The 16819-nt window shown below is 39.8% G+C and overlaps 1 protein-coding gene across 4 annotated transcripts in view; it reads right to left on the reverse strand.

Moving 5' to 3' along the window:
- Nucleotides 1–16819, reverse strand: part of PLCB4 (phospholipase C beta 4) — a 191994-nt gene that overhangs the window by 51830 nt on the left and 123345 nt on the right. For all 4 annotated transcript variants that reach the window (XM_043479654.1, XM_043479651.1, XM_043479653.1 and 1 more), the window contains one exon: nucleotides 4299–4503. In XM_043479654.1, the coding sequence (XP_043335589.1) occupies nucleotides 4299–4503 (205 nt within the window). The remainder of the gene's footprint in view (nucleotides 1–4298; nucleotides 4504–16819) is intronic.

The raw sequence follows: 16819 nt of genomic DNA on the forward strand, positions 1-16819 counted from the left end.
AACTGTGGAAAATGCTTAAAGAGATGGGAATATCAGACCACATTACTTGTCTTCTGAGAAACCTGTATGCAGGTAAAGATGCAACAGTTAGAACCAGACATGGAATAATGGACTGGTTCAAAATTGGGAAAGGAGTATGACAAGGCTATATATTGTTACCTGCTTAATGTCTATGCAGAGTACATCATGCAAAATGCCAGGCTGGATGAATCACAAACTGGAATCAAGATTGCCAAGAGCCATATCAACAACCTCAGATATGCAGATGATACTATTCTAATGGCAGAAAGTAAAGAGGAACTAAAGAGCCTCTTGATGAGTGGGAAAGAAGTGGGGAATAAAGTTGGCTTAAAACTCAACATTCAAAAAACTAAGATCATGGCATCCAGTCCCATCACTTCATGGCAAATAGATAGGGAAAAAGTGGAAACAGTGACAGATTTCATTTTCTTGAACTCCAAAATCATTGCAGACAGTGACTGTAGCCATGAAATTAAAAGATGCTTGCTTGCTTCTTGGAAGGAAAGCTATGACAAACCTGGACAGAGTATTAAAAAGCACACATCACTTTGCTGACAAAGGTCCATATAATCAAAGTATTGTTTTACCAGCAGACATGTATGGATATGAGTCAGACTATAAAAAAGGCTGAGTGCTGAAGAACTGATGGTTTCAAATTATGGTGCTGGAGATGATTCTTGAGAGTCCCTTGAACTGCAAGGAGATCAAACCAGTTAATCCTAAAGGAAATCAACCCTGAATATTCATTGGAAGGACAGATGCTAAAGCTGATGCTCCAATTCTTTGGCCACCTGATGCATAGAGCTGACTCGCTGGAAAAGTCCTTGATGCTGGGAAAGACGGAAGGCAATAGGAGAAGTGGGTGGCAGAGGATGAGATGGTGGATAACATCACTAAAGTGCATTTGAACAAACTCTGGGAGATGGTGGAGGACAGAGGAGCCTGGCAGGCTACAACCCATAGGGTCACAAAGAGTCGTCACAATTTAGTACCTGAAAAACAACAACAATCTAGACCTTTAAATACATATACACTTCTTGATGCAACAAATCCACTTGAAAGAATTCATCTGTAGGAAATAATCACTAATATTCCCAAAGTTTTACATTTAGGGTTCTTAGATGCAATATTGTTCATAAGAAAGAAAAGTAGAATTGACTTCAATACATTAATAACATGATAAATTATAGCATACATAAAATGGAATCTCAAGCAGACAATAAAAATATGTCAAGAAATGGGGAAAATACTCTAAAAATAATGAAAAAAATTCCCTCTTAAATATGAATGTAAATGAGACACCACAGTAAGATCCATTTTTTTAAAAAAAGTAAAGAGAATAATGAGATAGGAAGTAGAGACCTATAAGTTAACAGAGTTCATTCTGGGCACTGGATGAATGACCCTTTTAAAATTTTTTATGTCATCAGAATTTTTTTCCGATATGTAGCTACATTGCTTTTTACAGAGTAAAACCTGCTAAACACATTAGTAGAATAAATGAAGGCATCCATATTTTCTTTCTGTAGCTACATAAAAATCTGGAGATATTTATCGACCACTTTCTTTTTTTTCCCCCAGAAACTGCTGAAGTGCAATGGTGCAGAATTTCATTTTGAACTTTTTCCTATAGAATCAGCAAAGACTGAAAATGTTCTAGGGAACAGGGGTCTACTGACCGCCTGGCGTGCTCCTTCAGCACATAAATGTTCAGACTTGAATGTGGGAGGTTAGTTAAGCACATGAAATATAAACACACTGTGGGAATCAAGAGGCTGTTAAGAAGACTGAAAATTTGGAAAAAGTTCTCATATTCTTATTTTCAGGTAAGTTCCTTAAATAAACCCTCAGAATGTCTGTCCTTAGTTTCTTCACATATGTGAGAAACGGCCAGAGAATTCTGAATAAACAGTCTTTGAATCTGTCATCAAATCTGAGGTTAAGACATCAGTTGCAGAATTCCATCAAAGATAATGTAGTACAGAAATTTCAATATCTTCAGAGAGAAATACTACAATGACACCTTAGGAAAGAATAGTTACAAGACTATTTTTAAAGATGTGAATCAATACTTATAAATATCGACACTAGCCATAAACTACATGCTAAACACGGATACACCTGCATATGCTCACATCCATTCTAAACAATTTCACATTTCTGGACTCCATTTTTGTAAAGCACTTGGCACAAAGCAGGAGCTCAAAAAACTGTTCTCTTTCCCTATTTTATTCGAATAGCCCATTTCCCTAGAATGAACTAGAGTTTCATTTGAAAAGTAACACGTGTAAAGGCAAAACCTTTAAGTCTTCCATTTATTTATATAACTATTTTTAAAATGTACTAGGTATTACGCACCACTGCTTTCTAAGTGCAAATATGTGGAACAAGACTGAATCCATCTGCTGATGCCCCGTGGCCATCACATGCTGCTCAACACCCACGCATGTCTCCTTTCTGTCCTGCTCACCCGGCCCACAGCACCCCATCCCAGCCTCTGCCACGTGCTCATAACTGTTACTCTGTGTTATAACCTGTAATAGGCTTCCTTTTTTAAGAAAAGACAAAGCGAAGGAGGAAGGAATCTTTCCTCTCAATTTTGCAATTGAAAAATCCTCATGGCTGACTTTACTTATGGAACCCACAATTGGTGTTAATTCTGAATATTGGTTGTAGAAACTCTGCCCTCCAGAGAAGACTGCATTATTAAAAACACAAAACAAAATAACCCAAAGCTCCACAAACCAGTATAGCACAGAAACTGAGTTGCATTTAGAGCCACACACACCTGTGCACACACATAAGCACACATCACAAGGATGCTGTGAGGGAAACAGTATTAGTACCTTTACAGGCCAGAATATGGGGTGGGGGGTGAGGACAGGTGATAACACTATCTCAAGGTCACCTGGCTATCAGTGGAGAGTCAGGACTTGAACCCTTGTTAATTTGATATACTTTGCTGTACTATTGTTTCTTTATGATTTAACGCACTCTGAGAATATAGAGGATCTTTGTTTTCCTTTAATGCTCTTGGCTCAGTTGGGGGTTATAAAAAGTTAATATGTGGGTTTACCAGAATCCTATGACTTGGGGCTTCCCTGAGAGCTCAGTTGGTAAAGAATCTGCCTGCAATGTGGGATACCTGGGTTCAATCCCTGGGTTGGGAAGATCTGCTAGAGAAGGGATCTTAAAGCACTCCAGTATTTTTGGGCTTCCCTTGTGGCTCAGCCGGTAAAGAATCCACCTGCAATGTGGCAGACCTGGGTTCGATCTCTGGGTTGGGAAAATCCCCTGGAGAAGGGAAAGGCTACCCACTCCAGTATTCTTGCCTGGAGAATTCCATGGACTACCGTCCATGGGGTTGCAAAGAGTCAGACATGACTGAGTGACTTTCATTTTCACTTTAAGACTTGGTCCAACTTTTGATTCCTCCCATTGATGACTTTAGGCTTCCCTGATAGTTCAGTTGGTAAAGAATCTGCCTGTATTCCAGGAGACCCTGTTCAATTCCTGGGTTGGGAAGATCTGCCAGAGAAGGGATCTTAAAGTTAAAGCACTCCAGTATTCTTGGGCTTCCCTGGGGGCTCAGCTGGTAAAGAATCTGCCTGCAATGAGGGAGATCTGGGTTCTATCCCTGGTTGGGAAGATCCCCTGGAGAAGGGAAAGGGTACCTACTCTAGTATTCTGGCCTGGAGAATTCCATGGGGTCCATGGGGTCACATAGAGAAGTCCATGGGGCCATAAAGAGTCAGACATTACTGAGCAATTTTCACTTTCACTTTCATTGATGTCTTTGGTATAACCGAAGGTGGTCTTTCATGGGCTGATGACTAGGAATTTTTTGTGAAATTGAACTCCCCTGTAGATTTTGGGGGAAAGTCCAGGAATGTTGATAATGGAGTTCAATTTAAACCTTTTAATGAAACCAACTGAAGTCTATGGTTCTATATTATTCACGCCTTTCCCCCTTTGAATGATGGTAGAAATGCATTCTTCACAGACATATATGTGAAACATATATGTGAAAGTTGAAAAAACATAAAATGACAGTATTTTTAAATAAAGATCTTTAAAGGTAATCTAGACTTGCCTTTTCATTTCTTGCTAGGAAACCTGAGGTAACTATTTATGCCTTATTTCTTTAAGCCCACAGGGTTGGCAGCATTGGTGGGAACAGACTTTTTTTTAAACCATTGGTGAAATAGCTTATAATCTTGAAATTTAGGGGAAAAACATATACACAAAAATATTCTGTACCTAAAAGTTTGACTTACCTCCGAACCCATCAGGCACATATGTTTTTAGGACAATATTGCAGAAAATGGTTGGCAGCGATAAAGGTTTATTGCCCTCATTTCGGAGGGATACGTGTCGATAGCCTGCTTGGAGGCCGTCCAGGGGCAGAATCCTCTGGCCTATCAGCTTGTTGTTGTCATCATACACGGCAATCCTCAAGACAGCCAGGTCAGGGAGGATCACCTGCAGACACACAACGACACTTGGCACTGATCTGTGGAACACAGCTCCCAAGAATTACAACGCCAGGAATCTGGACCATACTCATACTGCTCGGAAAGGTTCCTTTATGGTGCAAATAAGCTGATGGTCGACTTACATTCCTAAAGCATACTATATAAGTTACAGTGCTCACAACATTGAGAAAGACAAGGGGAACAGGTTTCCTAGAAGTCACTCCCTGAAAATTTCAGATGGAATGAATGGATAGAAAAGATGGCTAATCCAACCCTTGCCATCTTGCCCCATTCCCACCTACATAATGGGTGAGCTACAAGAGACCTGGAGAGGAAAAGTGACTTTCCCTTATGTCAAAGATGGTCACTGACAGCTGGGTCTAGATCCTGGGCTACCTGATTTCAAATCCTTTGATCTGTCTACTACTGGGCTGCTTCTGACATCGAGCTCTGTTTCTGAGAATATGGAAAGTATCTTTGAAGAAATGCCTCATGTATAAAAGACAATTTATATATAAATTTGTATTATTTTTCTTTGCGCTCCTCAGTTTTTAACACATTTTGGGATATCAAATAAAGATGGGACAGCTAGAAACATTAACATATACCCAAGACATCCAGTCTTCCCAGGTGGCATGGTGGTAAAGAACCTGCCTATCAATGCAGGAGACTCAAGAGATGTGGGTTTGACCCTTGGGTCAGAAAGATGCCCTGGAGAAGGAAATGGCAACCTGCTCCAGTATTCTTGCCTGGAAAATTCCATGGACAGAGGAGCCCAGCAGTCTATAGACCAGGGGGTCACAAAGAGTCAGACACGACTCAGTGGCTGAGCACACACAGCACAAGACATCTCCTCTTGTCATCCCCAACCCGAATGCATGGACACAGCATCTGAGCTCAGACAGCAGAAACCCTATTTAGATATAGAAGAGCAACATGACAGAAGAAAATCTGATGTTTTTAATCAAGAATTTCTATTTATTGGCAATAAGCAGCTAAGACACCTTAGCTGATTTGAGCACTATGTCTAAAGCTAGGCAATGAACTGGCTGCTTATTTATGCCTAGAGGTTATACTTTAGTTCCAGTTCATCAAGATGAAAAGGTGAAACCAACTTTAGTCACTGTGTTGTTCCTCATTTGGTGAATGGGGCTTATGCTGTGAGATTCATGCAAAGAAGCAAGAAAGAAAATAAAGTTAAAGCACTTGGTATCAATGAAAGGCAATGTAACTTCAGAAGAGCAGGAAAGGATCCCAAATTAGCATCTTGTTTCTGGGGCTAGTAATATTGCGTGCAAAAAGCAAGTCTATTTCCCTATGCATCAAAAACAGAGCCTGAAATCAACTTTCTGAATTTCCAGAAATGTAGGTAGGGATTATTTGTCTTTGTGCAAAACACTGGGCATAGTGACAACAGATCCAGCTGCAAGAAACTAAAAAACCCAGGAAGGAAAAAGACACCTCACAGCTGTGTGCAACTCACACTACACGCTGACTGTAGAAGAGAAGGTGAAAGGGTAGGGGGAGGGTGTTGCATGGATAACGGGATTCACATACTCGGAAAAGCCTACATCTCAGAATGGCTTGATTCATTGACCTATATTGATCTTCTGTAATATGCGTTCTGCAAACTGGTCAGCCAGTTCTGAGGCTGATAATTCATATTTTTGTTAAGATAAAAAGTTGACTGTCTGTGTTGTAAGACACAAACGGAATAGACACTTGGAAAACCTGTGCCAAAGAAGAAGGAAGAAAGCACTCTGGTCATGACAACAGAACAAGTGAGAGAGAAACAGGCATTTCTGAGAAAGGACTGCCAGGGCATGGATTTTTCAATACATCTTCCGTCGATGAAAGAGAAACAAATGGGAGAAAACGGTTACAAGATTAAAACCTGCATCATTATAGAGAATGGCTGATTTGTCTGTGTGCTCAGTCGCTTCAGCCGTGGTTGACTCTGTGACCTGCCAGGTTCCTCTGTCCACGGGATGTTCTTGGCAAGAATATTGGAGTGGGTTGCTATACCCTCCTCCAGGGGCTCTTCCTGACCCAGGAATTGAACCTGTGTCTCCTGCATTGCAGGCAGATTTTTTACCATTGAGTCACTCGGGAAGCCCATAGGATCAAAGTATAATATGATAAAAACCAAAAAACAAAAATAACATATTATACACAGAACCTGTGAGTAGCAATGGGGACCACACTTTCTGGAGGCACAGGACAATATCAACTGACCCGCTGAAGGACATTTATTGGCGCAACATCCTACCCATCCTCTTGGCCAAAGGAATACTGCAGGGCACTAGCGGCCAGGGCAGGGAGGAGCTCTCCCACGTGTGACGGTGTCTACCTGGGGGCTCCCTCTGAGAACACTGCTCGGGCACCCAGTGGGGAAGGTGGGCTCCTCCTGGGAGGAAGGAGAGCGGAGAGGACAGGGACAGACAGAAACCATCATTGCGTGACAGCTGCAGAACATCTGCACTGGAAGAAGGCGTCGGGTTAAATGACTGTCTGCAGATCGTGTAACCTCTCTAGACTAACGTGTGGCCCCTAGCTTAGCGCAGCAAGTCTGACACATGGAAAACACTCTACCTTCCGAAACACAAATGATTCTTCATTGTAAACTGGATTGAGTCCATTGTTCATCACCATGCGAGTGCGGAATTCCTTTCGGATAGTGTCCGTGGGCAAGCCATACATATCCACTTCTACATATGTGCCAATTTTCTTATCTGATAAGAACTGACCTGATATGACCTGGAGCAGAAGAGAAATGGGAGGGAAGAGAAATTAAGCTGGTGTAATCATCAGTAACAGAATAATCTGGCAGAGAGAGAGTCTCTGTTCATCTTCAGAAATTCGATTATCGCTGGAAATAATGTATTCATTCCTTACTAAACTGAAGCAGTCAATCCAAACATGCCTTAAGATCCTTTCATAGTTCCAAAATTCACCTTTACTGAATTCTTTCAGAAGTCTTACAAAGAGACACACAGAGAGAAAAGTAATGCTAAAATGCTAAACTGACATTGACAATTGACAGAGAGGACAGTGTTATTTTTTTTTAAAGACCAGTATTAAAAAAGCAGTATTGACTGCTTTATTTCACAGGTGTGGACACTTAGGTTAAGATGCTGTGGACAACTATTTTTTGTATAAGTCATATATATTTCCCTCTTCTATCTATTATAAAGCTATGGAAAGACTTTTTTCACCTATTTCCAAAATATTAAAGCTAATTATTAAGTTTTTTTTCACATTATCTAATAGCTAATCATTATGAAAGTTTTTTCAGGTATAACTGACATTAAATGAATTGTACATGTTTAGAGTGTACAATTAAATCAGTTCTGACATATGAGCACATCTATAAAACTGTCACCAATATTAAGGCAACAAATATTTCCATCACTTCCCAGAGCTCCTTTGCACCCTTTTGTAATCCATCCCTTCTTCTTTCTGTCTAGAGGAAACTACTGACCTGTTTTCTGTTACTTTATATTAGTTTGCATTTTCTGGAGTTCTGTATCAATGTAATCATATAGCAGGTATCTTTTCATTAATATGCTTTATTTTTTATAGCAGCTTCTGTTTACAGCAAAATTGATAAGAAAATATAGTGCTTCTGTCCCCTCATCCACAATATCCCTCACTATGGATTACCTCACATCTCAGTAGCATATTTGTTACAATCAGTGAACCTATATTGATGCTTCATTATCACCCAAAGCCGTAGTTTACATTCAGAGTTTACTCTGGTGTACATTTAATGGATTTGGAAAAAAATGTAAATATAACGACATGTGTCTATTATCATAGAATCATACAGAATGGTTTCACTGCCCCAAAATGCTTTGTACTCTGCCTGTTAATCCCTCCCCATAATTCTTGGTCTTTTCTTTTTCTTTTTTTTTACCATCTTTATAGTTTTGTCTTTTTTAAGAATGTCATTTAGTTGGAATCAAACAGTATGCTACTTTTTCAGACTAGTTTTTTTCACTTAGTAATGCTCATTTTACTGGATGGATGAAGCACAAGCCGGAATCAAGATTTCAGGAGAAATATCAATAACCTCAGATATGCAGATGACACCACCCTTATGGCAGAAAGCTAAGAAGAACTAAAGAGACTCTCGATGAAAGTGAAAGAGGACAGTGAAAAAGTTGACTTAAAACTAAACTTTCAGAAAACTAAGATCATGGCATCCAGTCCCATCACTTCATGGAAAATAGATAGGGAAACAGCGGCAGACTTTAAAAAATAATCACTGCAGATGGTGATTGCAGTCATGAAATTAAAAGACACTTACTCCTTGGAAGAAAAGTTACGACCAACCTAGACAGCATATTAAAAAGCAGAGACATTACTTTGCCAACAAAGGTCCGTCTAGTCAAAGCTATGGTTTTTCCAGCAGTCATGTATGAATGTGAGAGTTGGACTGTGAAGAAAGCTGAGCGCTGAAAAATTGATGCTTTTGAACTGTGTTGTTGGAGAAGACTCTTGAGAGTCCCTTGGACTGCAACAAGATCTAATCAGTCCATGCTAAAGGAAATCTGTCCTGAGTGTTCATTGGAAGGACTGATGTTGAAGCTGAAACTCCAATACTTTGGCCACCTGATGTGAAGAACTGACTCATTGGAAAAGACCCTGATGCTGGGAAATATTGAGGGCAGGAGGAGAAGGGGATGACAGAGGATGAGATGGTTGGATGACATCACTGACTCAGTGGACAAGAGCTGGGTCAACTCTAGGAGTTGGTGATGGACAGGGAGGTCTGGTGTGCTGCAGTCCATGGGGTCGCAAAGAGTCAGACACGACTGAGTGACTGAACTGAACTGAATGTTAATTTGTTTCATCCATGTCTTTTCATGACTTGATAGCTCATTTCTTATTAGAATTAAGTAATATTCCACTGTCTGGACATACCATTCATTGCTTCTTTATCCATTCACCCACTAAGTGGCACCTTGGTTGCTTTCAAAATTTTATCAAGCATGAATAAAGCTGCTGCAAATATCCCTGTGTAAGTTTTCATGTGGACGTGAGCTTTTAATTTGTTTGAGTAAATATCAAGGAGTACAACTGCTGGATCACGTGTTAAGACAATGTTGAGTTTTGGGAGAAACCACCCAACTGTTTTCCAAAGTGGTTGTATGATTTTGCATTCCCACCATCAATGGCCAAGAGTTCCCATTGCTCCACATTCTCCACTGGGTACTTTTTGATCTGGTGTCTTTGATGAAAAGTAGCTAATAATTTCACTAGTAGAAAAAAATGCATCTCAAGAAAAAAAATGCTAAAGTTGAGAGCAATGCATAGATCTTGCAACCTGACAATAAATATTTTAATTGCAATTTTTTAAGGCTTTTCCAAGACCACCTGGATCCACTCTTTTTATATTATTCTGTGGAAAGCAGGAGACTTACCTGCACGGAGCAAGTGGCTGCAATAACCCCATCAACAGGTGTTTCAGAGAAGGGATCAAATGTTCGATCGGGCCGTCTCATGAAATCTGGTTTTAGAAGGTACCTGGTGGGACAAAAGCATAGAAGGAGTTTACTAGTTGCTTTATAAAGACTCAGAAAATCACTATTCAACACACTGAATACATCTTTATCCCCATTTCGAGCTTAGGAAATAGGCTTTTAGGTGGAGGATCCCAAGAATTGAAGAGAACAACCCTGTCCTGTGGATGACCCCAACAAGGAACAGGGAACAGGAAATGTTCTTTAGATCCAGGCTCCAGGACATCTATGATTTCCTGACACTATCATCTTCTCTGGAACTTGTTGATGCTCTTAAACGCACAAAATAAAATGCAAAGAATAACAATGAAAAACCAATTATACATCTTCCCTGGTGGCTCAGATGGTAAAGTATCTGCCTACAATGCAGGAGACCTGGGTTCAATCCTGGGTTGGGAAGATCTCCTGGAGAAGGCAATGGCAACCCACTCCAGTATTCTTGCCTGGAAAAATCCCATGGACAGAGAAGCCTGGTAGACTACAGTCCATGGGGTCGCAAAGAGTCAGATACGACTGAGCGACTTCACTTTCACTTTCAGTTATCAAAATATGGAAAATATCTTTATTGTTTTAATAATACATTAAATTATGGGATCTAATCGCAAGTTTGATAATTAGCATAGTTTCAAAGTACTGATAATCATAAAACTATATTAGGAGATCTCTAACAATTATAATGAGATATAAAAATACCTGTGATTTATATTGATGTCAGAGTCAGAGGTACTGCTAACATTACTATGGATTGCTACGTATTTTCATAATCAAATGAAATGTTGTTTCAGTTAGAGGTCTCCAATTCTAGTGAGGATAATTAGGCAAGAAGATGAAATAAAAGGTATCTAGATTGGAAAGAAGTAAAACTATTTCTATTTGCAGACAACATGATCTTGTTTATAGAAAATCCTACAGAGTGCACTAAAAAGCTATTAGAATTAATAAATGAGTTCTAGGATACAAAATCAACATATAAAAATCAATTTTATTTATATGCACCAAGCAATGAACAATCTAAAAACAAAATTAAGTAAATAATTGCATTTAGAATGGCACCTAAAAGAATAAGATACTTAGGAATGCACTTAAAAAAATAAGTACATGTACTTTGAAAATCAAAAAAGACTGCTGAAGAAAATTTTAAAAGAACTAAATGAATGGAAAGATATCTTGTATTTATGGATCAGAAGACTTAATATTGCTAAGATGGCACTACTCTCAAATTGCTATACAGATTCAATACAACCTCTATCAAAATCCCATCTGGTTTCTTTATAGAAATTGACAAGCTGATCCTCAAATTCACATGGAAACTCAAAGACCAAGAATTTTCAATACAATCTTAATAAAGAAGAACTAAGTTGCAGGTCTCATACTTCTTAATCCCAAAACTTTCTAAAAGCAACAGTAGCCAAAGCAACTTGGTATTAGAAAAAAAAGATTAACAATGAGACAGAATTGGGAGTTCAGAAATAATTTCATATCTATGCAAATGACTTTTGACAAGGATGCCAAGGCTACTCAGTGGGGGAAAGAATAGTCTTTAAACAAATGATGCTAGGTCAACTGAATAGCCACATGCAAAAGAGTAAAATTACTTCCTTCCTTCACATCATAAAGAAAAATTAACTCAAAATGGATCAAATACCTAATTGTAAAAAGCTACAACTATAAAACTCTTAGAAGAAAATATATGGGTAAACCTTTGTGAGTCAGAATTGGACAATGCATTCTTAGACATAACTTCAAAAGTACAAGCAGTGAGAGAAAAAAAATACATAAACTTGACTTCATCATATTTTTGCACTCAAAGAACATTATCAAGGAAGTGAAAAGACAAATCATAGAATGGGAGAAAATATTTACAAATCATTTATCTGATAAGAGACTTGTATCTAAAATAAATGAAGAACAAATAACTCAGTTAAAAAATGGGTAAAGGATCTGAATAGACAGTTCTCCAAATAAAATAAACAAATGGCCAGCAAGCACTTTTCAAGATGCTTAGTATCATTTGTCATGAGAGAAATTCAAGCCAGCATCACAATAAGATAACATTACACACAGTAGGCGGGAGGAGAAGGGGACGACAGAGGATGAGATGGTTGGATGGCATCACCGACTCGATGGACATGCGTTTGATTAAGCTCCAGGAGTTGGTGATGGACAGGGAGGCCTGGTGTGCTGTAGCCCATGGGGTCGCAAAGAGTCGGACACGACTGAGCGACTGAACTGAACTGAACTGAACACACACTAGGAGGGCAATATTAAAAACAAAGAAAATTAATGTGGATGGGAAGATGGAGAAATTGGAGCCCCCACTCAACATTGCTGGTGGGAATGTAAAATGATGCAGCCACTGTGGAAAACAGTCTAGAATTCATCAGTTACACAGAGTTACCTTACGACCCAGCGCTCCTTCTCTTATGTGTATACCCAAGAAAAGTGAAAACATATGCTCACACAAAAACCTGCACATGAACGTTCACAGTAGCGTTATTCATAACAACCAAAAGATGGAACAATTCAAATTTCCAGCATAAGATGAATGGACATACAAGATGAGGTATATCCACACAATGGAAAATTAATAATAAGTGATAAAATTATTTCAGTAATAAAAAGAAGTAAAGAAAATAAAGTATTGATACACAGTACAACATAGGTGAACCTTGCAAATGTTGAAGACAGCCATAAAAAGGTCACATCTTATATGAATCCATTTACATGAAATGTGCAGAAATGGCAAAAATGTAATGACAGTGTAGGTTAGCGGTTGCTTAAGGCTGGGATGGGGCAGGGGATGTTAGAAGGTGACAGACGAAGAGTATAGGTTTTCTTTTTTGTGTGATTAAAGTGTCTTGAAATTGATTCTCAGCACTGTCTGCCCCTTATCCCCATTGGGTATGGTCACAGAATCACAGTCTGGCTGGATTCCATAACTTTCCTGAAACTTATGTCAAATACCTCCATCTCTCCAAAAAAACATTTTTTAAAAAAATGACTATAATTGTAGATAGGAAAATTACATACTAATATGAGCTATCAGCTTCCCTGATAGCTCAGTTGGTAAAGAGTCTGCCTGCAATGCGGAGACCTGGGTTGGGAATTCCTGGGTTGGGAAGATCCTCTGGAGAAGGGAAAGGCTACCCACTCTAATATTCTGTCCTGGAGAATTCCATGGACTGTATACTTCATGGGGTCACAAAGAGTCAGATACTACTGAGCGACTCTCACTTCACATGAGCAGAAAATAAAAGCACTTTCTCCAAAACTGTAGGTTTGTTTTTAGACGCAAAAGAATCATAATTCGGGATCAAATCTTTTATACCCCTTTAAGTATAACTTTGATAAGTTTCAACTCTAGATGACGTTAAATCTATTACTATTCTTTAAAATGCAACCAAGGGGAATCCCAAAGCATGATATTTTTCCTTAGAAAAAAGTTTATAGTCGTATTTTTCGTTTTGACAAAACTGACATTCTTTGCTATCTTCTAAGTCTGAACAAAGCATGTTAATAAATAGACCCACATTCCATTTGGATGTAATCAGCAATAAAGGACAATAATGATTTTTATTTTATTTAAATATTTTTTATTTTATATTAGAATATAGCTGATCTTTGTTGTGTTAGTCACAGGTGTACAGCAAAGTGATTTAGTTATGTATTTATATATATTCTTTTTCAGATTCTTTTCCCATATAGGTTACTACAGAGAATTAAGTGGAGTTTCCTGCGCTATACAGTAGGTTCCTACTGATTATCTATTTCATATATAGCAATGACACTGATTTTTAAATCAAGGATACAAAAAGTTTATAGAATTGTTCAAATATTAAAGATGACTTTGAACATTCAACCTGTCTCCAGAAGGATACAACCTGTAATATTAACATAAAAGCTAACTGCATAGAACATATTGTTTTCTATGTTTGTAGAGTTTTAGATTTGGGCCTTTTTTATGGCCAGCATTAATCACTGAAAAATATGATACAGCAAAAGCTCAAGATTTAGGATGGCAAGTAGATGAGTAAATACAGTTCTTCACATATTTTTCCAAGGAAGCCTACCAGCTTTGTCTGGTGAAGCATCAGACATCAGCTACAAGGGGAGGTAATGCATGATAGTTCTATATTTCAGAGGGAGGCAGCATTGGGTTCCAATAAGCAGACCCAAACAGTTCCTTATCAGGGATGGGAGGGGATGCGGAGAAAAGGGAGAAGCAGTCAAGAAACAATAGAAAAGCCTTGTGGCAAGGCCCTGGTTCCCCCTCAAGGGATAAACATAACAATACTTTTGAGCAGTTTTGCAGAAACTGAAACACGCACAAGGTGGGAGAAATTAACTGCAAGCTGCCGACAAGCACGCAGACCCCAGACAGGCTGGAACCAGAAGACTGATGATGCGGATTCCCACTTTCCTCACCACCAACCAGTCAGAAGAATGCCCACACGCTGGTCAGGCCCTCTTTGAACCATTTCTACTAAATACCCACTCTGGGTTGCAACACAGTTTTTGAGGGCATTAGCCCAATGTGGCCCCCTTTGCTTGGCAAAGCAATAAAGCTTATTTCCTACTCTTTTCTACTTCACACCTGAAACTCCAATTCAGAGGCTGGATTTAGCCTCAGAAATTTGATAGATAGGATCCCTGGCTTGGGGCTGACCCTTAACCAGCTTGCCTTGAACAACTGTCCATTTTGGGCCTAAGTCAGCAGAGGCTGTCACTCACGGTTTAGGGCTTGTGTGGGTCACGGGCCCCTGGGCACTGATGGGGACGCAGAAGCTGGAGTCCTGGCTCTGAGGGTGGGACCCGTGTCACCACGGAGTGTCCTGCTTGGCTTCATGCTCTGCGGCTACTCTCCTGATTCTTAACGATTTGTGAACGTGGAGCACTTGGGTCCCACAGACTACCTAGCTGGTCCTGCCTGGTGTTTTTAGGTGCAGGAGATGAACCCATTCCAAGCATCCAGGTCTGTGTGATGGCCACAGGGCAAGTCTAAAGTCAATAGCAAGTGAATTGATGTAAGAATTCTCTGTGGACTTCAACCAAGGAAACCAGATCTGAAAGAGACATGTGCACCTCAATGTTCATTGCAGCACTGTTTATGATAGCCAGGACATGGAAGCAACCTAGATGCCCATCAGCAGATGAATGGATAAGGAAGCTGTGGTACATATACACCATGGAATATTACTCAGCCAATAAAAAGAATTCATTTGAATCTGTTCTAATGAGATGGATGAAACAGGAGCCCATTATACAGAGTGAAGTAAGCCAGAAAGATAAAGAACATTACAGCATACTAATACATATATATGGAATTTAGAAAGATGGTAATGATAACCCTATATGCAAAACAGAAAAAGAGACACAGATGTACAGAACAGACTTTTGGAGAAGGTGAGGGTGGGATGTTTCGAAAGAACAGCATCGAAACATGTATACTATCAAGGGTGAAACAGATCACCAGCCCAGGTTGGATGCATGAGACAAGTGCTCGGGCCTGGTGCACTGGGAAGACCCAGAGGGATCGGGTGGAGAGGGAGGTGGGAGGGGGGATCAGGATGGGGAACACATGTAAATCCATGGATGATTCACGTCAATGTATGGCAAAAACCACTACAATATTGTAAAGTAATTAGCCTCCAACTAATAAAAATAAATGGAAAAAAAAATTCAAAAAATAAATAAATAAAATAATCTATCAGTGAAAAAAAAAAAAAAAAGAATTCTCTGTGGACTTCAAAGGCCTTGGAGGCAAGGGCCGGAGAGAAGGGCTTTCAGCCAGGTGGACAGACAGGAGTTACAGAATCAGAGGATGGTGGAACAAGAAAGTTCATCCTGCTTCATCACATGTGAGATGCTATCACATGCCCTCGTTTTATTTACCAGCAAGCAAGCAAAATGGCTGCTGATTAACTGTAAGTTGCCATGGATCTTAAGATTCATTCTAACTTGACAAAGTCATTTAAAAAGTGTGTACCTTTGAATCATAAAATATCATAGTATTTTGATAGCAACTGTCTGGTTTCCTCCACATGCCTGGAAAGACTTGAGAAATTAGTTTGCTCTATTTTGTTTTATTATAAAGTGTAGAAGTACTTCCTGCTTTTCCAACTTTAAAAATGAGTCTGTAATAAACTACTGCTCACTTCGTGGTAAAAATCACACTTACAGGATGCAGTGGTGTGGCCTCCTAAACAAACTGCCCACAGGCCAGACAGGGATTCCCAAGTAAGTTTCTGATGTTTGGTTACTGTTGTGAGATTCAGGGGTTTCTACAAATATTGTTTGCCACTGTAGGCCTAAAAGACACAGAACATCTCTTTACAGAAACCCTCATACATAGCACACGAGGATTTTTTAAAAGTCCCTGCAGGCGGGCCGGAGCAAGACAAAGGCAGTGGGGTGAGAGCCCCAGGGTGCCTCCGATGCCCCTGCGCGGTGGAAGCGCGTCCTTCATGGCTGGCTCATCTCTGCTGCCAGCTAGACTCCTCGGGAGCATAGCACAGTCAGGAAAGACTGCTTCTTCTGCCCTCTGGGCAAGAGCTCTGCCTCCAGGCTGGGTGTGGAGGAAAGGGGAGGGGTAGGGGACAGGAGACTTATTGTTCATGCCTCCTGAGTCCTGATGCCCCAGGGTCAGATTTTTCAGTCCCTCTGGTTGGACTTAAGCTTTTGGTCACGTTACCTCAAAAACACAAGCACAGAATCCAGGCTAACACTGTTGCTTGGTCGCTCAGTTGTGTCCGACTCTTTGTGACCCCATGGACTGCTGCACACCAGGCCTCCCTATCC

This window comes from Cervus canadensis, chromosome 10, assembly GCF_019320065.1.
Source record: "Cervus canadensis isolate Bull #8, Minnesota chromosome 10, ASM1932006v1, whole genome shotgun sequence".
Taxonomy (NCBI): Eukaryota; Metazoa; Chordata; class Mammalia; order Artiodactyla; family Cervidae; genus Cervus; species Cervus canadensis.